The 26,421-nt window shown below is 35.4% G+C and overlaps 1 protein-coding gene across 1 annotated transcript in view; it reads left to right on the top strand.

Moving 5' to 3' along the window:
* Positions 1 to 26,421, top strand: part of CNBD1 (cyclic nucleotide binding domain containing 1) — a 438,365-nt gene that overhangs the window by 288,114 nt on the left and 123,830 nt on the right. The window contains 1 exon segment of the mRNA XM_024126961.1: positions 19,104 to 19,249. Coding sequence (XP_023982729.1) covers positions 19,104 to 19,249 — 146 coding nt within the window.

Raw genomic sequence — 26,421 nt, 5'->3', positions numbered from 1 at the left:
TTGTGATTACCATGGAGCTCATATATGTTGATCTAGAATTATATCTACTTGTTTCAAGCTGACAGTCACTTTAGTTCAAATGCATTCTAAAAGCTATATATTTCTTATGCACCTCTCCCATTTTGTGTTATCAATGTCATATTTTACATTTTCATGTCTATCAACTGTTTATTGTAGTTACAGTAGATTTTACAATTTTTGTCTTTTAACATTTATACTAGTTTATTTAAGTGGTTGACCCACAGCTTTAACTATATATTTGCCTTTATCAGTGGATTTTTCCCTTCCTATAATTTCTTTCTCGTTGTAGCCTTTTCTTTCTTTTTTTTAAAATTTATTTGGCTGCATTGGGTCTTAGTTACAGCACACAGGATCTTCTTTGCTTCATGTGGGATTTTTCATTGCAGCATTTGGGCTCTTTGATGTGGCACACAGGCTTCTCTAGTTGCAGTGCATGGGCTCCTCTCTGGTAGTGGTGCACAGGCTCAGTAGTTGTGCCACACTGGCTTAGTTGTCCCATGGCATGTGGGATCTTAGTTCCTCGACCAGGGTTCCAACCCATGTCCCCTACATTGGAAGGTGGGTTCTTAACCTTCCAATGTAGGGGACCACCAGGGAAGTCCCAGCCTTTTCTTTTTTAAAGAAGACCAGTAAACACTTTTTAAAAGATTATTCAGTACTGATGACCTCTGACCACTTTTTGTTTTTGCTTGTCCTAATAAGTTCGTGTATCTCTACTTAAATTCTGAATGATAACCTTGCTGGATCTTAGGTTGTAGTTTTTTTCCTTTCAGCACTTTAAATAAATTATGCCACTCTCTTCTGGCTTACAAAATTTATCCAGAAAAGTCAGCTGATAACCTTATGTGGGTTCCCTTGTATGTGACTTTGTTTTTCTCTTACTGCCATTAAATTCTCTCTTTATCTTTAAATTTTGTCATTTTAATAATGATATGTCTTGGTGTGGGTCTCTTTGGGTTTATCTTGTTGGAACTTTGTATATTTCCTGTACCTGAATATCTATTTCCTTCTTTAGGTTTGGGAAGTTTTCAGCCATAATTTCATCAAATACATTTTTGACCCTTTTCTCTCTCTTCTCCTTCTGGAATCCCCTATAATGTGAATATTAGTACACAAAGTTATCACAGAAGTCCCTCAAACTATTCTCATTTTTAACAATTTGTTTTTCTTTTTGCTGTTCTGGTTGGGTAATTTCTCTTATTCTATCTTCCAGATCACTTACATGTTCTGTGTCACCTAATCTGCTATTAACTCCATCTAGCATACTTTTCATTTCAGTTATTGTATTCTTCAGCTCTGACTAGTTCATTTTTATATTTTCCAGTTCTCTGTTAAAATTCTCACTGTGTTTATCTATTCTTTTCCAAAGTTCAATTAACTTTCTTATTACTATTGCTTTGAACTCTTTGTCAGGTAAATTACTTATCTCTGTAAATTGCTTCTTCAGGGTTTTTTTGTTTTTTGTTTTCAAGCATTTTTTTCTTGTTCTTTCAGTTGAAACATATTCCTCTGTCTTCTCATTTTCTTTAACTTTCTATCTATGAAGTTAGGTGAATCAGTTAGCTATCTTGGTCTTAAATGTGTGTTCTTTGTAGGAGAATCCCTATACAGTCTGTTTGTTCCCAGTGGCTTTCGTGGGAGAAGTGGATCTGAAGTGAGCATGGGCAGCATCTTCTCCCGGGGTGTGCTGGCAGCCATGGACTTGGTGCGAGGTAGGGATGGAGCTGAAGGTGTTAGAGCCAGAGCCAAGTTCAAGCAGGGGCTTGTTGTATGCTCAATGGTCATCACCACCCTACTGGTGGTAGGGTCAGTGTACAAGGGACAGGAGCAAGAATCCTGAGGGAGTTCTGTTCCTCTAGAGTGTGATGGCAGTCTCTGCCATAGTTGGAGTCATGGTCAGGGCTTGAGGACTTGGGGTTGCAATTCTGTATTGTTTTCACTGGCCCCCCACTCCCTGGTGTGCATGCATTTGTTAGAGGTTGGACTGGGGCCAGAGGGGTTGGTGCCATGCTACTTAGCTGGTTTTGCTCCCTTCTAAGTGTATGCAGGGATGTGTGCTCCTGGGGTGGTAGTTTCCCCAACCCTGGTCAGAGGCATGTCTAAGCTAGCTCAGTTCTTTCCAAGTATGCACACTCTTATTGGCAAAGACAACATCTGCCTTGGTGGGTAGCAGCACCAGAGCAAGAGAGGCTAGAGCAGGAGCCTGGTGCAAGCTGGGGGTCTGGCTGGTGTGGTCTGGACAATCTGGTTAAAGTCCCAGGGAGTTTTCAAACTGCTGCTTCTTTGCTGTTACTGGGAATAAGCAAGTTTGTGCCTGAACTCTTCAAGAGTGGAGTCTCAGTTTCTTACAGCCCTTCAGTAACCCCACTGGTTTTTAAACCAGCTAAGAGGGGCTCATCTGCCCAGTGTCAGACCATAGGGCTGGGGTACCTAATATGTAGCTTGAAACCCTCACTCCCCAGGGAGAATCCCCAAGCCTGTGATATTCCCCACTTCTTACCTTCATTTGTATCTTGTTTCCAGGGATCACTGTTTTTCTTTGTCTGATGCTCAATGTCTATAAAACCATTACTTTATATATTTTATTTTTTAGTTGTTTCAGGTAGGAGGGTAAATCTAGTCCTCGTTAGTATATCAGGTGCCTACAAACATTTATTTACTAATTTTTTTCCTGTAATGATTTGGATTTATTTATAATTTTTTACCTACTTCATGTGTTCACTTGGTATATCTTACTTTCTAAATCTAAAACTGAACCCTTGTTCATTCTACCAAACTTTCATCTTCTAAAGTATTCTCCATCACAATACATTCTGCCAACTTATAATTTTATGTCAGGAAACTGGTGGTCTTACAATAATTTTTTCTCTCTCTTTACCCAATCTAATCAAGAACCAAAAATACTTCCTGATCCACTTCATTTCATGCTATAGTCCAAGCCATCACCCTATATTCATTTCCACTTTAATCCTCTCCAAAATTAAAAAAAAAAAAAATTCCCACAAAAAATGAGGAATTTTTCTAAAAACATTGTATAACACTGCTGGAAAAAATAACCCAAACAAAATCTGTCCATTAAATCTCATTTTAGTCAAAGGACCACAATATAATGTTCTCATTTGAAATTTACTATAAATTTGATTACTATTTAATATTTAGTCTTGAATTCCTAACCTATTTTTAATTTATATAAATAAATTCTTTTTTAAATTTATTATTGAAATTTATAGTTTAAGTCATATTACAGAAATGTTTTGTGTGGCTTCTACTAAAGGCATGTATGTGACAAGGTTGTTACAATGGAAACAAGCAAGCAAAGTTTAGGAAAGAAGACATACTAACCACCTTAGCTAACTTACTTGCCATGTGTAAGTATTAAATTTATCTCAAGCATTTTTATGCATCCTAGAAAGAAATAGAAATGCATTAATTATCATCAGTTTAAAAAATCAATTCCAGTGTCAAATTTTTTCTGCCAAATAGCAAATATTGAAGTACATAATTGACAACATCATGCATTTGAGTTTCTTTTACTCAATGCCTAACCTAAGAGATTTTCTCCATATTGTTATTTTTATTACCAGTCTTCAAAAAACATTTTGATTTTTTAAAATTAAAACATTTATATAACAGCTATCTACAGATATATGTATATATTTTGTAAATAAATATATAGATTTCAATTACATAAGTAGATATAAATTTCAATATCAATTTCAATATCTATATACATCTACTTCAGATATATAGATATATAAATATATATCTATAGATAGTGAAATACAGCTATATAAATATTATCTATATATCTATATATCTATATGTCTATTGTCTGTGTATCTACCTGCCCATCCATCCATTTGATACATATAACTATTTGTGGCTTTGCTAAGCATATACTTTCCCTCTGATTATGGAAAAGTTAGAACTAACCTAATAAAATTTAAGTTTGTAGATTTCCTTGTTCCTAACATTAGATGAGGATAGAGAATATTCTAAAACATTTTCTAAAGTGGAGAATGATAGAGTATTTCTTATATTTTATTTTTTTCTGGCTAACATTTTGATAGTTACTGAAATGTAGTCACAAATTCAAGACACTAAACATAACAGATTATTTTGGACTGGAAAAATTTTAAACTGGCATTATCAGTCAGTCATCCTGACAAAAGAAGTCTCTCCAGTTAAGATATTGATACTACTGGTGATATCAGCGTTACTCCCGTGGAAGAGTGTTCTTGACATGGAATTGTACTGCTTTTTCCTTGACTTATTAAGCTCACTAAATATATTCCAAACTAATTTTAAAAACTTGACCTGCTAGATGGACTTGTTCATTGTACAATCTGCTGTAATAGCCTTCTAACTGATCTCAGTGCATTAGTTTTACAATACTCTAAGCCACTCTCCCCTGTATAGCCAGAGTGAACTTTCAAAAATGTAAATCCCTGTAGTTATTACTCTTAGTGAAAGCCCTTGGATGACTTTACCTTTTCTTATGACAGTCTAAAATTCTTAACAGAGTTTACAATGCCCCCTAGGATTTTGCCTTTCCTGTCACTTGGGCCTCATTTAGTGTCCAATTTCCTCATTGCCCTCTCTGATCTGATTCCTCTGGGCCTTCAGTGTTTCTTGAATACTTGACTCTGGACCTTTGGACATGCAATTCCTTATACTTTCAACACTGATATCCTCCCTTTCCCCATTGCCCAACTTATTCTTCGGGTGTCAGTTTATATTTCTATCATTTCTGGGGAATATTTTTGACCCAACTAGACTAGATATGTCTCTCTATTACTTTCCATAGAACACGGTGCTTTACCTTTTATAGCAGTTTTATAGCAGTTCCACAGATATGTTTCCTTTAATATATGATTTCCCCAGTGGATTTTATGTTGTGTAAGGCAAGGAACATATTTGCATTTTTCTTTGTTTTATGCCAACATTTAGAATAATACCTGAAAATTAATCATTGCACAAAATTATTTGCTAAATAAATAAATGAATGAATGATCAGAGAATAGGGGCTCTTTTTTAAGCTGACCTCAAAAATCCAAATGTGGGTAGAAGCTATTTCTTGCCTTCTGATTCTGACTTTTAGTAATTACATTCTTCTGAGCACCAAGAGAAATAAGGTGATTAAGTTAAGAATAATTAAGCTTCCTGACAAAATTGCTTGTCTGTCTCTCTTACAGAGAAATCCATCACATCAGTTTTGTGTCTTAGAAACAGCTCTTTCAAATGTGTAAGGACAAAAGATGTAGAGAACCTTAAATAGAATTTCTAAACATCTGTCTATTTTGGTAATCCATGGTTATGTTATTTACTGCTGCTGACTGTGTTTAGGAAGTGAGAATGCAGGTGACTTTTGAAATATTTTGAGGCCTTACTTATGCCCTTTTTGTGTTGCTACTGTTAACCACTCAGGTCTCAGGAACTGAGTGTGTGAAAGAAAGTGCTCTTTGGTCTTCCCTGGTGGTGCAGTGGTTGAGAGTGCGCCTGCTGATGCAGGGGACACGGGTTCGTGCCCCGGTCCGGGAAGATCCCACATGCCGCGGAGTGGCTGGGCCCGTTAGCCATGGCCGCGGAGCCTGCGTGTCAGGAGCCTGTGCTCCGCAACGGGAGAGGCCACAACAGTGAGAGGCCCGCGTACCGCAAAAAAAAAAAAAAGTGCTCTTTGATGAGGTACCTTTCCTGAGGATTCTCAAATTTGGTGTTGGATTCATAAATATGTATAAATATGTAGATAAATTAAGTTCTTTGAAAATTGTTTTATGATCCTTCCTCCTAAAAATTTCAATCAACAGACTGGTTTATTATTTTCTTCAATCATGTCCCTGTGAAATGAAAGGAGATCTGCTATTTTATTTTGGAAGTACATGTCTTTTAATTTCTCTCCCATGGAAAAGTCCAGCTCATCCACTTCAAACAACGAGAGACATTTTTTTAAAAATCTATTTTCTAATCATAATATATGAATTGTTTAAGCTTGAAAAGAAGAGTTACAGTTGCTGTCACTAATCTTTTAATTTTCAACTCTGTATAAGAATAGCAAAGATAATCCAAATCATACTGTAACTCTGAAGTCTGCTCTTCATGAATGACCAAACCTAATTTCTGGAAAAACTGATAATGATCAACGTTTGTCATCTGAATTTGGATAATCAAATAAAATATATTGTTATTCTGTTCATTCATCCTTGACTGATTAGGCAATTCAATTTCAAGTCAGACAGAAGGTGATGTATATATTAATGATACCAGAAAAAATCAGGTATACACTAGATTCCAGGAAAATAATTTTATAGTGGACTACTTGAAAGCGTAAGGGGAACATGGATAAAAATAAATGATATTTGGGGAAAATCACATTTTTAACTGTTTTAAATAATGTAGTTACTGTCAAAACTATTAAGGAGGTCCAAGCGTATGTGTGTGGGCATCCTTTAATTAAAGTGACCTTTTCAGCTGGATTTTTCTATCCCAATAATCTGTGGTTCACAGAACATTTGATCAAATGTTATATTCTTGCTAAAACCTAGGAATTTTAGCTATGAAGTTTCTGAAAATGTTTTTGTATTCCCACACATAATACCATCAAATTACAGCAAGTTTTTGGGTTCCTTGAGGAGCTCCCATGGCTTGGTGCACAGGGTGTGTGCTCTAGGGACAGATACAAACAAATGGAACACACTCCCTCATATTCTACTCCCAGCTGATAATCCACACTATAATTTCCACCATTTTTTCCCCCAAATTGTAAATCTGAGCAAATTGATCCATGGACTTTGATTCAGGCTCATACTTTTACTTTGCTCTGTGTTCCTCACTTTCGTGCCGTTATAAAATTTCTACCTCTTTTCACTCCAGATTCAAAGCCTTCAGTTTTTAATCCAGTCTGATTATAAAGCTATTTTCTTTTTACTCTTTCTTTTCCCTAATGACTAGACCTTAACTCAGACCATAACCTAAAGGTAATGAAGCTTAAGCTTTAGGCCTGTCATTTGATTTGCATAGGTTCCTTCTACGGACCTGAGAGAAGCCTTAGAAATGTATTCATAGGCTCATAAATTTTTGTAACTTTTGCAAAAGGAAGACATTTTAACTTTAATCACTTGTTTTCTCTTAGCCTGTCAACTTCCTTTTCTTACACATTCATGACACCTGGCATTGGAGTGGCTTCTGGCATTTTGTGGATTCAGTTTAGGGAAAATTGAGTTAAAGATACTTTTCATTTTGGTCTAGTGGGATTTAATTTTTGGTTCTTAGTCATTGCTGTACATGCAAGTTATTATTGCTCACTGTCTTAGTGTATGAATGGTTGTCAGGATTAACCCTAACTCTCACTGAGTGGACCCAACAGCATCTTGATATGGGTCAGAGCTGTCATCACCATATATAACCATCCTATGGCAACCTGGTACCAGAAACATGTTGGCAGTCGAATGGCACATACTTCGAAATGTATGATGAGAGAATTGCATCCATGGAAAAGCTTTCCAAATCTTAAAGCTCACACATGAAAGAAATGTGGACTTAGATTTTCCTAAATTTGAAAGGAATTCTAAAGTTTAAAAAAGAAACATTTCTAAATTATTAAGAATAATTAAAAACATTTTACCAACCAAGCTTGAGAGAATATTCTTTTCAATAAAAATGATACAAAATTGGTGTTATACAAAGAAGTAAAAACATATAAGAAATGTAGTAAAAATTTTAGAAAAGTAAATATAATGGATATATAACTAATTAATAAAAATATTATTTTTCTGGATTTTGTGGTGTTTTGAAATTGTGTAGCTTTAAAAAATTTGTAATGATAATTTATTTTCCTTGCTTCCCTTTCTAAATAAATATTCACGTTTGTTCCAAATTTTTAACGTATAAATTTATGTTTTTTATTTTATTTGTCAGACTCAGCAAAACCTGGACTAGAATCTGCCCTAACTCAATTAGCCCAATAACTCAAAAAAATGGAAACAACTATAATGAAGATTTGGCTAACTGTGGTGGCTAAGTGGTTGGGAACCCTGAGGATCCAGAGGGAGACTACCTGGCTCTACAACTCTACAATTTATTATCTGTGTGACCTTGAACAATTTACTTAACATATCTAAGCCTCAGATTTCTTACTTTAAAAGGAGGAGGTTGGATTTAGAAAATAAAATTCCTTGTAAGTGTATGATAATATAAATAATTAAAAATATACTGGACAATCAACTAAATAAAATAATAGAACATCCATGTTGAAAGGAAACTTGATTTCCCTATAATTCTATATCAGCTCTGTGGATTTCTCACTGCTCCTTCAAATGTGTAGGGGTAGACTTGGGTCTGGTATGGAAACTGACCTATCTTCCCACTCCTTAAACTAGTGTAGGTCTGCTTTTATTTATATACAGTCTATGTAAGATTTAGTTTTAACAAAGTGCTCTGTGACTGTGTGTGTGTGTGTGTGTTTGAACGCCACTGCTCTTGTCCAATCCTTGTAAAATAATCACTTGATAACATTAGTGAAAATATTCAAAATTAAAAACAAGTGGTAATCTGTTCTCTATCTGATATGAATATCATATGTGGGAAAGATAAGATGTTTTTTAAAAGCAAAAAATATAAAACCGGCCACAGCAAACTCTGCTGTCCAGAACAGAGCTTAAGTATTCAGTGAAAATAGAACAACAAGAAGCAATTGGAAGAAACATAAACTTCCCCCCAATTCTCAGGGATATTAGAGAATTATCAAGTTTCCCACAGTACATGAGACTGAGCCCCCTGTTGCTTTCCATTTGGTTGTTTATTTTTAACTATTATTAAAAGAAAATTTGAACTCAAACAGCAGGAGGACTTTGATAGGGAGCTAATATTTGAATTTTCTATATACATCCCCAAGGGTATGTTTTATTTTCTTTAATATTTTAATTGTGCTTTTTAATTAGAAAAAAGTGACCTCTTTATACCTTCCACACAAAATGCCAGACACAATAATATTAATCCCTCTTTAATTTGACAGCTATTCAAATATATGAATCAACTCTATCTCCAAATATATTTAATTCCAGTTAAAGATTGATTGCTTTATGACAGGACCTAAAGATACTTTCTTTGATGTCTATAGGTCACTGAGAAGTAAAAATTAATCAGCATCTCTGAAGTTTACTTTCAATTTTAGAGACCATCATGGGCCTTTTGGCAACTCCTCGTGAATGAAATCTTTCTTGCATTCAGAATTCCTGCTCTTTGTGTGTGTGCGTGCGTGTGTGTGTGTGTGCGTGCGTGTGTGTGTGTTAGCATGATTTCTTCTCCACTTAGCAATTTTCAGTATTTCATTTTCTTTCTAATCACCATTAGTTATGTGTCCTTGAAGAAATAAAACTCTTTGTTTCTCAGTTAAATACTGTGTCTTTCTTTCCTTATATACTGATTGATTGGTTGATATTTTAACATCTTTATTGGAGTATGATTGCCTTACAATGGTGTGGTAGTTTCTGTTTTATAAAAAGGGAATCAACTATACATATACATATGTCCCTATATCTCCTCCCTCTTGCATCTCCCTTCCACCCTCCCTATCCCACCACTATAGGTGGTCACAAAGCACTGAGCTAATCTCCCTGTGCTATACAGCTGCTTCCGACTACCTATCTGTTTTACATTTGGTAGTATATATAAATCCATGCCACTATCTCACTTCATCCCAGCTTACCCTTCCCACTCCCCGTATCCTCAATTCCATTCTCTATGCCTGTGTCTTTATTCCTGTCCTACACCCAGGTTCTTCAGAATATTCTTTTTTATTTTTTTTAGATTCCGTGCATATGTGTTAGCATATGGTATTTATTTTTCTCTTTCTGACTTACTTCACTCTGTATGACAGACTTTAGCCCCATCCACCTCACTACAAATAACTCAACTTCATTTCTTTTTAAGGCTGAGTAATATTCCATTGTAGATATGAGCCACATCTTCTTTATCTGTTCATCTGTCAATGGACATTTAGGTTGCTTCCATGTCCGGGTTATTGTAAATAGAGCTGCAATGAACATTGTGGTACATGACTCCTTTGATTTGTGGTTTTCTCAGGGTACATGCCCAGTAGTGGGATTGCTGGATCTTATGGTAGTTCTATTTTTAGTTTTTTAAGGAACCTCCATACTGTTCTCCATTGTGGCTGTATCAATTTACATTCCCACCAACAGTGCAAGAGGGTTCCCACTTCTCCACACCCTCTCCAGCATTTATTGTTTGTAGATTTTTGATGATGGCCATTCCGACTGGTGTGAGAAGATACCTCATTGTAGTTTTGATTTGCATTTCTCTAATGATTAGTGATGTTGAGCATCCTTTCACATGTTTGTTGTCAATCTGTATGTCTTCTTTGGAGAAATGTTTCTTTAGGTCTTCTGCCCATTTTTGGATTGGTTTGTTTGGTTTTTTGATATTGAGCATGAGCTGCTTGTAAATTTTGGAGATTAATCCTTGGTCAGTTGCTTCATTGCAAATATTTTCTCCCATTCTGAGGGTTGTCTTTTTGTCTTGTTTATGGTTTCCTTTGCTGTGCAAAAGCCTTGAAGTTTAATTAGGTCTCATTTATTTATTCTTGTTTTTATTCCCATTTCTCTAGGAGGTGGATCAAAAAGGACCTTGCTGTGATTTATGTCATAGAGTGTTCTGCCTATGTTTTCCTCTAAGAGTTTGATAGTGTCTGGCCTTACATTTAGGTCTTTAATCAATTTTGAGGTCATTTTTTAAAAATTATTATTTATTTATTTATTTATTTTTGGCTGCATTTGGTCTTTGTTTCTGTGTGAGGTCTTTCTCTAGTTGTGGCAAGTGGGAACCACTCTTCATTGTGGTGCACGGGCCTCTCACTATCGTGGCCTCTCTTGTTGTGGAGCGCAGGCTCAGTAGTTGCTGCTCACGGGCCTAGTTGCTCCATGGCATGTGGGATCTTTCCAGACAAGGGATCGATCCCATGTCCCCTGCATTAGCAGGCAGATTCTCAACCACTGGGCCACCAGGGAAGCCCTGAGTTCATTTTTGTATATGGTGTTCGGGAGTGTTCTAATTTCATTATTTAACATGTAGCTGTCCAATTTTCCCAGTACCACTTATTGAAGAGGCTGTCTTTTCTTCATTGTATATTCTTGCCTCCTTGATCAAAAATTAGGTGACCATATGTGCGTGGGTTTACCTCTGGGTTTTCTATCCTGTTCTATTGATCTATATTTCTTTTTTTGTGCCAGTACCATACTGTTTGATTACTGTAGCTTTGTAGTATAGTCTGAAGTCTGGGAGCCTGATTCCTCCAGCTTCGTTTTTCTTTCTCAAGATTGCTTTGGCAATTCGGGGTCTTTTGTGTTTCCATACAAATTGTGAAATGTTTCGTTCTAGTTCTGTGAAAAATGCCATTGGTAATTTGATAAGTACTGCAATGAATCTGTAGATTGCTTTGGGTTGTATAGTCATTTTCACAATGTTGATTCTTCCAATTCAAAAACATGGTATATCTCTCCATCTGTTTGTATCATCTTTAATTTCTCTCATCACTGTCTTATAGTTTTCTGCATACAGGTCTTTTGTCTCCTTAGGTAGGTTTACTCCTAGGTAATTTATTCTTATTTTTGCAATGGTAAATGGGAGTGTTTCCTTAATTTCTCTTTCAGATCTTTCATCATTAGTGTAAAAGAATGCAAAAGATTTCTGTGCATTAATTTTGTATTCTGCAATTTTACCAAACTCATTGATTAGCTCTAGTAGCTTTCTGGTAACATATTTAGGATTCTCTATGTATAGTATGATCTCATCTTCAAACAGTGACAGCTTTACTTCTTGTTTTCTGATTAAGATTCCTTTTATTTCTTTTTCTTCTCTGATTGTTGTGTCTAAAACTTCCAAAACTGTGTTGAATAATAGTGGTGAGAAAACGATGTTGGCTGTGGGTTCTCATATAAGGCCTTTCTTATGTTGAGGTAATTTCCCTCTATGCCTACTTTCTGGAGGGTTTTCATCTTAAATGGGTGTTGAATTTTTTTGAAAGCTTTTTCTGCATCTATTGACATGATCATATGGTTTTTCTCCCTCAATTTGTTAATATGGTTTATCACATTGATTGATTTGCATATATTGAAGAATCTTTGCATTCCTGGGATAAACCCCACTTGATCATGGTCTATGATACTTTTAATGTGTTATTGGATTCTGTTTGCTAGTATTTTGTTTAGGATTTTGCATCTATATTCATCAGTGATATTGGCCTGTAGTTTTCTTTCTTTGTGACATTTTTGTCTGGTGTTGGTATCAGGGTGATGGTGGCCTCATAGAATGCATTTGGGAGTGTTCCTCCCTCTGTTATAGTTTGGAAGATTTTGAGAAGGATAAGTGTTAGCCCTTCTCTGAATGTTTGATAGAATTCGCCTGTGAAGCCATCTAGTCCTGGGCTACATCAAGATATGATGTATCCTGGATAGTGTTCCATGAGCACTTGAGAAGAAGGTTTATTCTGTTGTTTTTTAATGGAATGTCCTATAAATATCAATTAAGTCCCTCTTGTTTAATGTATCATTTAAAGCTTGTGTTTCCTTATTTTTTTTCATTTTGGATGATCTGTCCATTGGTTAAAATGGGGTGTTAATATCCCCTACTGTGATTGTGTTACTGTCTATTTCTCCTTTTATGGGTGTTAGCATTTGCCTTATGTATTGAGGTGCGCCTATGTTGGTTTCATAAATATTTACAATTGTTATATCTTCTTGTTGGAGTGGTCCCTTGATCATTGTGTATTGTCCTTCTTTGTCTCTTGTAATTGTCTATTTTAAAGTCTATTTTGTTGAATATGTGAATTGCTCCTCTAGCTTTCTTTGATTTCCCTCTTCATGGAATATCTTTTTCCTTCCCTTCACTTTCAGTCTGTATGTTTCCATAGGTCTGCAGTGGGTCTCTTGTAGACAGAATATATAGGTATCTTGTTTTTGTATCCATTCAGCCAGTCTATGTCTTTTGGTTGGAGCATTTAATCCATTTACACTTACATTTATTTATCGATATCCATGTTCTTATTACCAGTTTCTTAATTGTTTGGGGTTTGTTTTTGTAGGTCTTTTCTGTCTCTTGTGTTTTCTGCCTAGAGAAGTTCCTTTAGAAATTGTTGTAAAGCTGGTTTGGTGGTGCCGAATTCTCTTAGATTTTGCTTGTCTGTAAGGGTTTTAATTTCTCTGTCGAATATGAATGAGATCTTTGCTGGGTAGAGTAATCTTGGTTGTAGGTTTTTCCCTTTCATGACTTTCAGTATGTCCTGCCACTCCCTTCTGGCTTGCATAGTTTCTGCTGAAATATCAGCTGTTAACCTTATGGGGATTCCCTTGTATGTTATTTGTTGTTTTTCCCTTGCTGCTTTTAATATTTTTTCTCTGTATTTAATTTTTGATAGTTTGATTAATATGTGTCTTGGCATGTTTCTCCTTTGATTTATCCTGTATGGGACTCTCTGTGCTTCCTGGACTTGATTGATTGTTTCCTTTCCCATACTAGGGAAGTTTTCAACTATAATCCCTTCAAATATTTTCTCAGGCCGTTTCTTCTTCTCTTCCTCTTCTGGGACCCCTATAATTTGAACGTTGGTGCATTTAATGTTGTCTCTGTGGTCTCTGAGACTGTCCTCAATTCTTTTCATTCTTTTTTCTTTATTCTGCTCTGCGATAGTTATTTCCACTATTTTATCTTCTAAAGCCCTTATTCGTTCTTCTGCATCAGTTATTCTGCTATTGATTCCTTCTAGATAATTTTAAATTTCATTTATTTTGTTGTTCATCATTGTTTGATTGCTCTTTAGTTCTTCCAGGTCCTTGTTAAACATTTCTTGTATTTTCTCCATTCTATTTCCAAGATTTTGTATCATCTTTACTATCATTAATTTTAATTATTTTTCAAGTAAACTGCCTATTTCCTCTTCATTTGTTTGGTCTGTTGAGTTTTTACCTTGCTCCTTCATCTCCTGTGTGTTTTTCTGTCTTCTGATTTGCTTAAATTACTGTGTTTGTGGTGTCCTTTTTGCAGGCTGCATGTTTGTAGTTCTCATTGTTTTTGGTGTCTGCCCCCAGTGGGTCAGTTTGGTTCAGTGGCTTGTGTAGGATTCATGGTGGAGGGGACTGGTCCCTAAATATTGCTTCTTATAGCATATTCCACCACTTTCTCTCTCTCTCTACTTGCACCTGAGTGTTCCAATTCACCACTGTTTTATTGCAAAACTTCCTGCACAAGTTAAATGGCTCTATTTATGTGCCCTGTAATATAAGATGATTTTATTTCTTCAACAAAATTTTCAGCACATTCTGTGCAACTGTTCCTCTAGAGACTGCCACAAGGACCCAATAAATCTCCTTATACACTTGAATCCCTTCCTGGGGAGAAGTATTGTAAGTGGAGTAACTCTGCTAAACTAAGCAGTTTTACTAAAGAGTCTAAGTCTTTGAAAAAGGCCATGTGAGGCAGCCAGTGTTGGAACTTTGTGTAGTCTCAATATTTAAATTGAATAGAGAGTATATGACAAGATTTGCCATATTATTAAGAGACAGTGCAAGGATTTTTTTGTTTAGTTTTACTCTTCAACCTAGTAGATTAGCGATTCTAAAAAAAAACTAGATTAATTTAAGAAAAAATTAAAAAACTCCATTTAATCTACACATCTGAGTAAATTATTAATATTAAGGGTATAGAGACTTTAAGAGAGCCCTAACAATTTTCCCACAGCTGCAAAGATGTTTCCTGAAACAATCAAGCTCTCTCCTTATTTGCAAGAAGTATGATGAATTAATGGAGAGTGAAAATGTCAACAGGTTTACAAGAGCTTTACAAAATATAGATCATGTGTACCTACAACTTGAAATATGTAGGAATTCAGTGAAAGTATGGATTCCAATGGCTATTCATAATAGTTAGAACTCAGCAGATGTCAATGCACATAAGTGATGGTGATCAGAATCCAGTTACCAACTTATCATGACTCTTTATAAGTTCCTAGATTTGAGATGATCACCAGGAGAGAAAGCAGTAGAAAAGGAATCCATAATTATTTTATTTCCATGTGTAATGACTGAAATACTTAGAATATTTTAAAATGTTGCTTATTGCCATCAGCTGGAATTGGGGCTAGAAATAGAAATAAAGGTGAGTAAATGAAAATACAAGGGAAATAACATATTTTTCACACCATTGTAAGTGGTCTGATAATTCATAATGATGATAATGATAAGAAAAACTCTATTAAACAACTCTTTATTTACTAGTAATAGTTTGAACATTATAGTTTTTCTCAATATATGAATTTTTCCTTTTTGTTAATCTAGTTTCTTTCACTGCATTAAGAGTAGGTCAGGAAGATTTGATAAGAAGGAGTGGGTATGATGTATGTAAAAGTTCCTGCCAAACAAGAAATGTAGAGATTGAAAGAAAAGTGAAGTTCTGTTTAAAGAGTGGAAGTGGAGGCCAAGTTTTCAGACCTGAATATTTTGGTTTACCATCACAGGGGTGTATGTTAGACTCCACTGAAATTTTTTTGGGGAATTTCAGAACAGCACATCATTTGTCAGGGCAGAGCCTCAGACACCTTTAAGACCAGTGCCCAGGTGGGGTAGCAAAAGCAATGTAAAAATGGTGGTAATAGGAGGTTAGAGCAGTATGTTACAGTTCCTCTTGTTTTTTCCTGTTCCAATATGGTAATCCAAGTATTTGAAGGTTCTTGAGTGTCCACGTAGGAAAGGCAGAAGTAAACTAAAAAATAGGAATTTAACAGGAATAAGATTTTCAGAGCAAGATTAAGTTAGTTGAAGGAAAAAATGTTTTGCATTTTTAGTCAGAATATGTAAATTACAAGTCCATTCTTTTTTCAAACTAATAGTTATAATTTTTGAGTGACTTCCAGACTTTTAAACATTATTTCTTTTAATGTCTTCTGTTAGTAATGTTATTTCCAAAATATTTTTGATTGTCCCACTCACAGTGGTCACATGAACTTCCTACTGCTTGTCATCTATGTTGTTGATCTGTGGGAAGAAATTAGGGGTGTTGCTATCAATCAGAGGATTTAAGATTCAATGTGGTGTGCAGGGCTTCTAGAATGGCAGAGTGAGGACCTCTATATATCTGTTCCTTCATACAGGCAATGAAATACTGACAAAGATTGTCAAAACAAATTTTTTCAGAACTCTGAAATTAATCAGATGCATGAAACCCCATGAGGAGTATTTATTCAAGAAAATTAGCAGGGTTTTTAGCTTTTTATTTTGACCTATTTTAATCCTCCTGTCTCCAATTCTGTAATAGTTTTTAGGAGCTAGCAGCTCTGCAGCTCCTAAAAGAGCAGACTGGTTAGGAGATCCTCAAAAAACCCACTCCCAAAGCACTGCCACACTGTGATTTGTCTGACAACTCCCTTAAAAGACCACATTCATTGTGCATTGTTGTTATTTGACCCTGGGAGGAGGGGAGAGGTTATTGCTAGATTTGCCACATTAACTAAAATGTTCAATTTTAAACAAAAATTATGAGACATGCAAAGAAACAACAAAGTGGGTCCCATAATGTAGGGAAAGAAGCAGCCAAGAGCAAACAATGTTCTGAGAGGATTCAAATGTTAGACTTAGTAGGACAAAGATTTTAAATCTACTATTATGAATAGGTTCAAAGAAATAAAGAAAACAGTGTCTAATGAATTAAAGTAGAGCATGAAAACACACAGCCTGCCCATCAGCAGAAGTTGGAGGACTTAATGGTTCAGGCATTTAAGAAAATTTCCAAACAATTATTAAATGGCTACTAAGTGAAATAAACAGAGATTTAGGCAGCTGCGCACAGAGAACACAGAATTTATAGAATTAAATGAAAGTATGACAATAATGTCTTACCACATAGATAATATCAATAAAAAGAAACTGCAAAAAAAGATCTAAATAGAGATTATGGAGTTAAAAATACAATAACTGAAATAAAAACTTCACTAGAGGTTCAACAACAGAGTTGATCTGGCAGAAGAAAAGTTTGGCAAACTTGAAGAAGATATATCAATTAAGATTATCCAGTCAGAAAAGAGAAAGAATAAGAATGAAATACATGAACAGAGCTTCACAGACCTATGGAACACCACCAAGTATACCAGAATAAACACAATGGGAATCCCAGAAGAAGAGAAGAGAGAAAAGGGAGAGAGAATATTTGAAGAAAGAATAGCCAAAACTTCCCAATTTGATGAAAAACATTTGTCTACTCATCCATACAGGTAAAAATGATTATTATATTAATCTAATGACATGGCTTTTAAAACCACGCCACACATTTCTGGATCTTCTCTATTCCTTTTCATTTATGCTTGATAACTGGTCAGTTTTATCCAGCTAATAATACATTGCTACGAACAACTAACATTGAGCAAACAAAACCCAATAACTTTCTAACTTTTTCCAACTATTTTCTGTGAAGCAGCTGGTTTCTTAGGCACTTGGTCTACCTTCCAAATTATTTCAGGCAACGGATATTTCAAATGTTTTGCCACTCAAAATGTATGTCCATTTTAAAATCTGTGATATTATTTCCTTGTCATCCCGTTTGGTTGCTAAATCAATGATTCTTTTTTAGGATTTGGTTATAATACCATGCCATTTCTGAATACTAATTCTTTATTATTACATCTGAAGTACACACTTATAAATGATATTAAGTGGGGAGCTAGTTTTCTCAAAAGTATTTCTTAAAATTATCTACTAAATTAGTGCTTTTCCAACTTTTTTTTTTTGCTACAACACACAACAATACCAAAAAAAAAAAATCCCAAAAAACCTAATTTATAATGTGATCAGTAAACATGCACACATAAACACATGCATAACAGGTGAGCCAACAGAATATCACGCCTAAACTGGCACTGTTTCTGGCAAACCTACATATATGTGAGTACTCTGAATTCTCTTTCTACTGCTAAACTGATTTTTCACAATAGATTTTTTTAAAAATACTGAACATTTAGCAATGGCATGTTAGCTGTGTTAGTCCCTTGAAAACTTAGAATCAACGTGAATTTTGTTTCTTGATTATGGTATTATATTTATTAAATAGTGAATTTAATGATTAAAAGTAAATAAATATCATCTATCATAAGAAAACTGTTTTATTTAAAATTACATATGCATCTTTTCACTTAAAATTTATATTCTCAAATGTTAAATTACATATTCATTTGCTCTAACTTTAATAGTACCTAAAAATCAAGAATAAAATAAGACATCAATCATTTTATTGTCTAAAAGAGGTCTTTATTATTATAATGACTAATAATGAGAGATATAAATCTTAAAATTGAAGCACTGAGTTTTATATAAAAAGAAGGTAAAGGCACTATGTGATATCCTAAAGTTTAAAGTTTCATGGAGATACCTCTTTATCTTGGAAGGAGAACAAATTATAAAGATTACTAAGACAGACGAGAACATCATCACTTATCCTTAGTAACACTGAAAAAAGGGAAATACAAATTTGGAAGCTCAAAAATTGAGGATTTTTTGGTTTGTTTGTTTCTTTGTGTTTATGCGGTAGTCTCTCAGTTTTCAATCCTTTTTTTTTTTTTCCAGAGCCTTAACACATTTACAGTTTATTTAATAGTCAATAGTCAACTCATTGTTGGTCACTTCTCATCCAAATGGCAACTCAAGGACCTAGATTATTCTGCATCTTTCACCTCTTCCCTTCTCTGAGTTCTTGGAGTACCCCCATTTAGCCAAAGGATGGGAAAAGAGAATGGAGGGTTGTACACAGGAGAGATCTTTTAAAGGACAGACGTGGAAATGTCAGGCATCACTGCTGCCCATATTCTATTGAATGGAACTCAGTTTCATATAGCTGTATCTAAGTTCAAGGAAGGCTTGAATATGTCATATAACTGTGTGCCCAGGGAATGAGAGGATAACAATTTGGTGAACAACGGTGGGAGGGAGGGAGAAGCAAGAGGGAAGAGATATGGGAACATATGTATATGTATAACTGATTCACTTTGTTATAAAGCAGAAACTAACACATCACTGCAATCTTTTTTTTTTAAGGCCCATTCACGGGACGCCAATTGAACACAATACTGTGTGGAAGATGCTGAGAACAATTCCAGATTTAACCTCTCATCTAATTGATGAGCATCTGAAAATACTTAGTAAGAATGTCATTTCTGAAATCTGGGTAAAAGGAAGCACAGGTAACAGACTAATCTGGCGGGAAATTTGGCAAGACCAAACGTGTATCACTATTTTGAGTTCTCTATCATTATAATATTCATAATTTCACTTGACATGTTAAAATGTACTGTTTGGATGTATTTCATTTGTAAAGTTATAAGTAGTGAAATGAATAACATTTCACATTTTAGTATTTATGCTTTAAAGATATACAGTGGTGTTTCTCGACTTTGAGAATGCATCAGAATCCCTCAGAGGACACACTGAAATGTGTTGCTGTATTCAACCCCTAAGGTTTCTGGTTCAGTAGGTTTAGGATGGAGCTTAATTTGCATTTCCAATAATATTCCAGAGGATGCTGCTAGTCTGTGCACCACACTTTGAAAACCACTCGTTGATATACATATTTAAAAACAATCTAGCTTTGGTTTTCACGGTTAAGACAGCAAGTGGTCAAAGTGATTATTTGACTGATCCAGATACTGAGAAAAAAAACTCTTCAGACAGATTTTAGTTTAGTTTCCCAATTTTAATTTCTAGTCCCTTTACTAAGGATATATTGGGTGCATTAATAGAAGTATTTTGTAGTTTAATTTTTTGGGGAGTGGCATACAAATAAACAACACACAGAGTCACACACAAACCTAAACCAACAGACTTCAACATCATTTTTTTGCATTTATTCAGTGCTTATTAGAAAAAATGAACTAAATTTATTTAATGCATCTTTGGGTGAAGAACATCCCTTATTTATTCCACACAGTATCAAATAAAAGTAGATATTATTATTATTCTCTGCAGATGAGGACCCTAAGGCACAAAATGTCATGTGGAGTGTTCCTGATTAGAACTGAACTTCAATCACACTTTAGCCTTAATGCTAAATTATTCTCCGTTCACTATGCCACTGTTTTTATAAAGTGGTTCATCAGGATCATGGCATTTAAAATCAAACTGGAATTTTGGAGAACATGTGTCTATTGAAAATACTTACATATTTTCAGAGTTTCCCCAACAGTCCTCTCTCATAATTAGTTTCATTTAATCCAACATCAAGCAGTGAAAATTAAATCGTAGGAGTTTTGCAGAGGATAAATGATTCTGAAAGGGAAGAGAGAACAAACATTCAACAGTGTTTTGCCATTAGCTTGAGGATAGTAATTAAAAAATTAATTTGTTCTATCATAAATCTCTGGAATTATACTTCTTATGGTAAAAAATATGTAAGCAACCTAAGTGTCATTTAATAGAAGACAGAATATATTGTGATACATTTATTCTCTACAATTCTAGTCAGGGGTTAAAAAGAATGAGGTAGATTTATATACATTGACGTAGAAACTTATTAAGGATAATAAATAAAAACAGAACAATTGCAGAATTATATAAATAATATGATAATATAAAACCTGAAATTATATGTACATGTATACACATATAAAAATACACAGTAAAAACTACATAGAAGTAGATCCAGCAGTATACTCCAAAAATAAATATTTAAAAAATTGTTACCTTCATTCAGGGGAGAGGAATTGAGGAACAGTGAAGGGGAACAGTTAACTCTTTCTTCTACATATATTTGTGTTGAATTTTCCAAAATGAATGTATATTTATGTGTTAGTGTTTGTAAGTAGTTATTTATTTTTTTCAGAAAGCTTGGAAACTAAAATTAAAAGAAAATGTATTCTCAAGGTATTTAAAAAACGTGTGTGATTAACTATTAAAATATGAACTTTCAACCCTTGACAAATACCAACTTTAATTTGATCATTTATACTAAACAAAGCTTTGCAATTCATATTTCAATAGTGCATATTTTCAAACACATTAAAAATTGAGGGAATTATCTGTGTTTACATCTACCTGTGCTACAACCCTTCTCTTGAGTTTTAAGACATCTAATTCTGACAGCTCAGATCTGTTTCACTATCACAGCAGTCAATTCATTAAATATCTGACCTTTGCAAATCTCTTTGTTCATCCAACTTAAAAAACAAGTCCAACCAGGTGTCTTTCTTTTTCCCTTTTCTTTATTCATGTGTGCATTTCCCTCCCTCTGCTATTATTTAAAGTATTCCCCCTAGTAACTCTTCATCACCATGCTGCTGACTTTCAATCTGCTGCTGAGGCTTTGGTTTCTTTCCTGCAATTCCACACAGCTGTTTGCACCTTCTGGTCTCTTTTCTGGCCATAAGTTCTTTGGACCTTCATTATTTAAGACAGCATCTTAAACTTACCATTACTCAGACTCTCATGCATTGTTTTCTTAAACAATAAAATATTAACAAGGATAACAATTTTATGATTTCAAGTACTGAATCACACACCTATATATTTCTAGTTTAAGTGAAAATGGTACTAAAACATGATTACTATAAGATCACTATATATAAAGCTTACTTATATCACTATAATAAAATACTTTATACAATATATATTACATGTGGTAAACTCTATATGCCATATAGATGTATAGATATAGATATAGTTTACTTAATTCAAATTATCTCAAGAGTTTTCCATTATATCTCATTTTAATGGCCTGGGCAGAGGGTATTTTTATGATTGATAACATAAAGCTCAGAGAGCTAAAAGAATCAGGAATTAGAACCAGGAATTAGATGCCAGATAAAAAATTTGTTAATATCTGCTTTTATATTAACCTTGAAATATTTCTATGAAATAACTGATATAGGGGTTTTTGTCTTTTAATATATATATGTCATGTTTACCGTTTTCTTTACCTGAAGTCCACTGAGTCTTGCAGTGTTATTTCTCTCCTATTTCTTTCATTTTATCATTTTACTCTTACTTTATGAGGTTATATCTTAAAAACACCATAACTCCTCATTTAAAAAAATACTATGTTTATTTTTAATGATGAAAAATATTTTTTGATTACTAAAACGTTAACATTTCTTAGCCTACATAGACTTTATTTTCTGTCATGGTTTAAATTTCATATAGCATATAAAAACACAATAGCTAAACCTCATGAATAATTTAGTGGGCATCTTTTCCATATATAAATTAACCATAGTCCAAACAACATGCTTTTACAATAGAAGTAATAAAATATTTAGTCCTACCATAAAGACCATGGCTCCCTTAAAGGCAAACATGGCCTTGAAGAGTGTATATTGATTCTAAAGTGTGGATATGCTTTCACTGCACTAAGATGTTCCCTATGGTTCATGAAGATTCATCCTTGAAAACTGCATTAACTTTCTCAAAACTTCACAATCATCTTTTGGATAGGGGAAAGTAGAAATGGATTTGGGACCTCAAAATGCAGATAAACACTTAAAACATTTTTCTGGAGAGTTAATATGAGATTTTAAGTATTTTAAACTAATTTAAATATTGTAATTAGGTAAGTATTTTTCATCTGTATTTCTAAAAGTTCATTAACTAAAGTTAGCCAAAGTTTTTACAAATAATCTTTCCATTGGTAAAATTTTCATTATTTATATTTGTTTTGAAATTTATAATTTATTTAAGCTTTTTAATAGTAATTCCAACAACTTAAAAATGTACTATATGCACTGAAAAATTGGCAAAATAAAACATTTAATACATGTAGATAATTTGACCTAGCATGACAATTTTTGAATTGGAGGTTGAACCTAGGAATATATGACTCTCCCAAGATTACATAATGAACACAACAATTGGACTAAATCCAGGCCTCTTAAACCAGCACTTGATCCATGTATAGTACCTTATTTTGAAAAGAACAAAAATAAAATAATCAATATATAGTAAACCATTTAAAATGGTATCTACCTAAAGACCTAAATGTAAGAATGGAAACCATAAAATTCCTAGAAGAGAACATAAGCAGAACACTCTTTGATATAAATTGTAGCCATTTTTTTTTTAATCTGTCTCCTAAAGCAAAGGAAATAAAAGCAAATATAAACAAATGGAGCCTCATTAAACTTCAAAGCTTTTGCACAGCAAAGGAAACAGCTGACAAAACAAAAAGACAACCTACTGAATGGGAGAAAATTTTGTAAATAATATGACTGTTATATAAATGGAGTTACTATCTAAAATATTTAAACAGCTCATAAAACTCAACATCAAAAAAAAACAAACAACCCAATTAAAAAAATGAGCAGAAGACCTGAATAGATATTTTTCCAAAGAAGACATACAGATGGCCAACAAGCACAGGAAAACATGCTCAACATCATTAACTGTCAGGAACTGCTAATTAAAACTACAATGGCTATCATTAAAAAGACCAGAAATAACAAATGTTGGCAAGATTGGGGAGAAAAGGGAACCTTTGTATACTGTTAGTAAGAATGCAAAATGGCGCAGCCACTATGGAAAACAGTATGGAGATTTCTCAAGAAACTATAAGACCCAGCAGTTCCACTTCTGAGTATTTATCCAAAAGAAAAACCCCAAAACACTAATTTGAAAACACTAATTTGAATACTGCACCCAGTGTTCCTAGCAGCATTATTTACAATTGCCAAGATATGGAAGGAACTTAAGTGTCCATCTACAGATGAATGAGTAAAGAAGATGTGATATATATATATATATATATATATATATATATATACACACACACACACACAAACACACACACAATGGAATACTATTCAGCCATTAAAATAATATTTTGCCATTTGCAACAACATGGATGGAGTTCAAAGTTACTATGCTAAGTGAAATAAGTCAGAGCAGGAAAGACAAATATTATATGATATCACTTATATGTGGAATCTAAAAAATAAAACAAACTAGTGAATATAACAAAAAGAAACAGGATCACAGATATAGAGAACAAACTAGTGGTTACCAGTGGGGAGAAGAAAGGGGAGAGGGGTAAGATAGGATAGTGATAGGGGATTAAGAGGTACAAACCACATTGTATAAAATAAATAAGCTACAAGGATATATAGTACAACACAGGGAATATAACCAATATTTTATAGTAACTAGAAATAGAATATAACCTTTAAAAATTGTGAGTCACTATGCTGTACATCTGAAAATTATATAATATTGTACATCAACTATACCTCAATAAAAAAGGAAAAAGTTATCTAATATTAATAAAAGTTTTTCTTTTAAAATACAGCCCCCTTTGCCATTTCAAAGAGTCATCATCTTTTATATAAATGGAGTTAGCAGCTTCCAGAATAGCTTTATTTGACTGCTTTTAAAAGTAGTTTGAATATTTATGAGATATTTTCTGACCAAAAATATTTTCTATGGATCTCAAATTCCCTATATTACTCACATTCCTTAATGGCCTCCTTAATATTATAGATATTTTTGTAATGTAAATGTGAAAATTAATGCATTGTAAGCAGAAATTCAGTCAAATTCATTGTCACTGGGCCAAGGCTGAAGGAAGATTTTCTCTAGAGGAACTGAATAATGTTCATCAGTAAGGTGAACATATTTTATGGAGAGAGTTAAGTGAAATTCCAACAATATCCACACAGAAATTGTGTTCAGCTGTGAGTAATAGAGAATTAGAGGACACTAGTTTATAAACATTTTCAGGATATAGAAGATCGAGGCAAGATGGCGGAAGAGTAAGACGCGGAGATCACCTTCCTCCTCACAGATACATCAGTAATACAGCTACACGTGGAACTTCTCCTATAGAACACCCACCGAACGCTGGCAGAAGACCTCAGCCCTCACAAAAGGCAAGAAACTCCTCACGTACCTGGGTAGGGCAAAAGAAAAAAGAATAAACAGAGACAAAGAATAGGGACGGGACCTGCACCAGTGGGAGGGAGCCGTGAAGGAGGAAAGGTTCCCACACACTAGAAGCCCCTTCGCGGGCGGAGACTGCGGGTGGCGGAGGGGGAAGCTCCGGAGCCTCGGAGGAGAGCGCAGCAGCGGGGTGCGGAGGGCAAAGCGGAGAGATTCCCACAAAGAGGATCAGTGCCGACCGGCACTCACCAGCCCAAGAGGCTTGTCTGCTCACCCGCCGGGGCGGGCGGGGCTGGGAGCTGAGCCTCGGGCTTCAGTCGGATCCAAGGGAAAGGTCTGGATTTGGCAGAGTGAAAACAGCCTGAAGGGGCTAGTGCGCCACGGCTAGCCGGGAGGGAGTCCGGTTGAAGTCTGGAGCTGCCTAAAAGATAAGAGACCTTTTCTTCCCTCTTTGCTTCCTGCTGCGCGGGGAGAGGGGTTTAAGCGTGCCGCTTAAAGGAGCTCCAGAAACGGGCGCGGAGCTACTGAAGAGACAAGAGACTTTTTTTTTTTGCCTCTTTGTCCCCTGGTGCGAGAGGAGAGGGGATTAAGCTCACCGCGTAAAGAAGCTCCAGAAACGGGTGCGGAGCTGCCGAAGAGACAGGAGACTTTTTCTTTCCTCTTTGCTTCCTGGGGTGCAAGGAGAGGGCATTAAGGGCACCGCGTAAAGGAGCTCCGGAAACGGGCGCGAGCCGCAGCTGTCGGCACGGACAGCAGAGGCGGGCGTGGGACGCTAAGGTTGCTGCTGCCGCCACCAAGAGGCCTGTGTGCAAGCACAGGTCACTCTCCACACCGCCCCTCCCGGAAGCTCCTGCAGCCCGCCACTGCTGGGGTCCCAGGATCCAGGGACAGCTTCCCCGGGAGAAGGCATGGCGCGCCTCGGGCCGGTGCAGCGTCACGCCGGCCTCTGCCGCCGCAAGCTCGTCCCGCATTCGTGCCCCTCCCTCTCCCCGGCCTGTGCCAGAGCCCCCGAGCATTCGTGCCCCTCCCCCTCCCCGGCCTGTGCCAGAGCCCCCGAATCAGCTGCTCCTTTAACCCCGTCCTGTCTGAGCGAAGGGCAGACACCCTCGGACGACTTACATGCAGAGGTGGGGCCAAGTCAAAAGCTGAACCCCAGGAGCTGTGCGAACAAAGAGGAGAGGGGGAGGTCTCTCCCAGCAGCCTCAGATGCAGCAGATTAAAGCTCCACAATCAACTTGAAGTGCCCTGCATCTGTGGAAAACCTGAATAGACAGCGAAATATCCCAAGTTGAGGAGGTGGACTTTGGGAGCAAGATATACTATTATTTTCCCCTTTTTTCTTTTTGTGAGTGTGTATCTGTGTGCTGTGGTGTGAGATTTTGTCTGTATAGCTTTGTTTCCACCATTTGTCCTAGGGTTAGACCGACCCGTTTTTTGTTTTTCTAATAGAAATTTTTCTTCTTAATAATAATTTTTTATTTTAATAACTATATTTTAT

Source organism: Physeter macrocephalus, chromosome 15 (genome assembly GCF_002837175.3).
Source record: "Physeter macrocephalus isolate SW-GA chromosome 15, ASM283717v5, whole genome shotgun sequence".
Taxonomy (NCBI): Eukaryota; Metazoa; Chordata; class Mammalia; order Artiodactyla; family Physeteridae; genus Physeter; species Physeter macrocephalus.
This window is presented reverse-complemented; position numbering and strand designations above follow the sequence as displayed.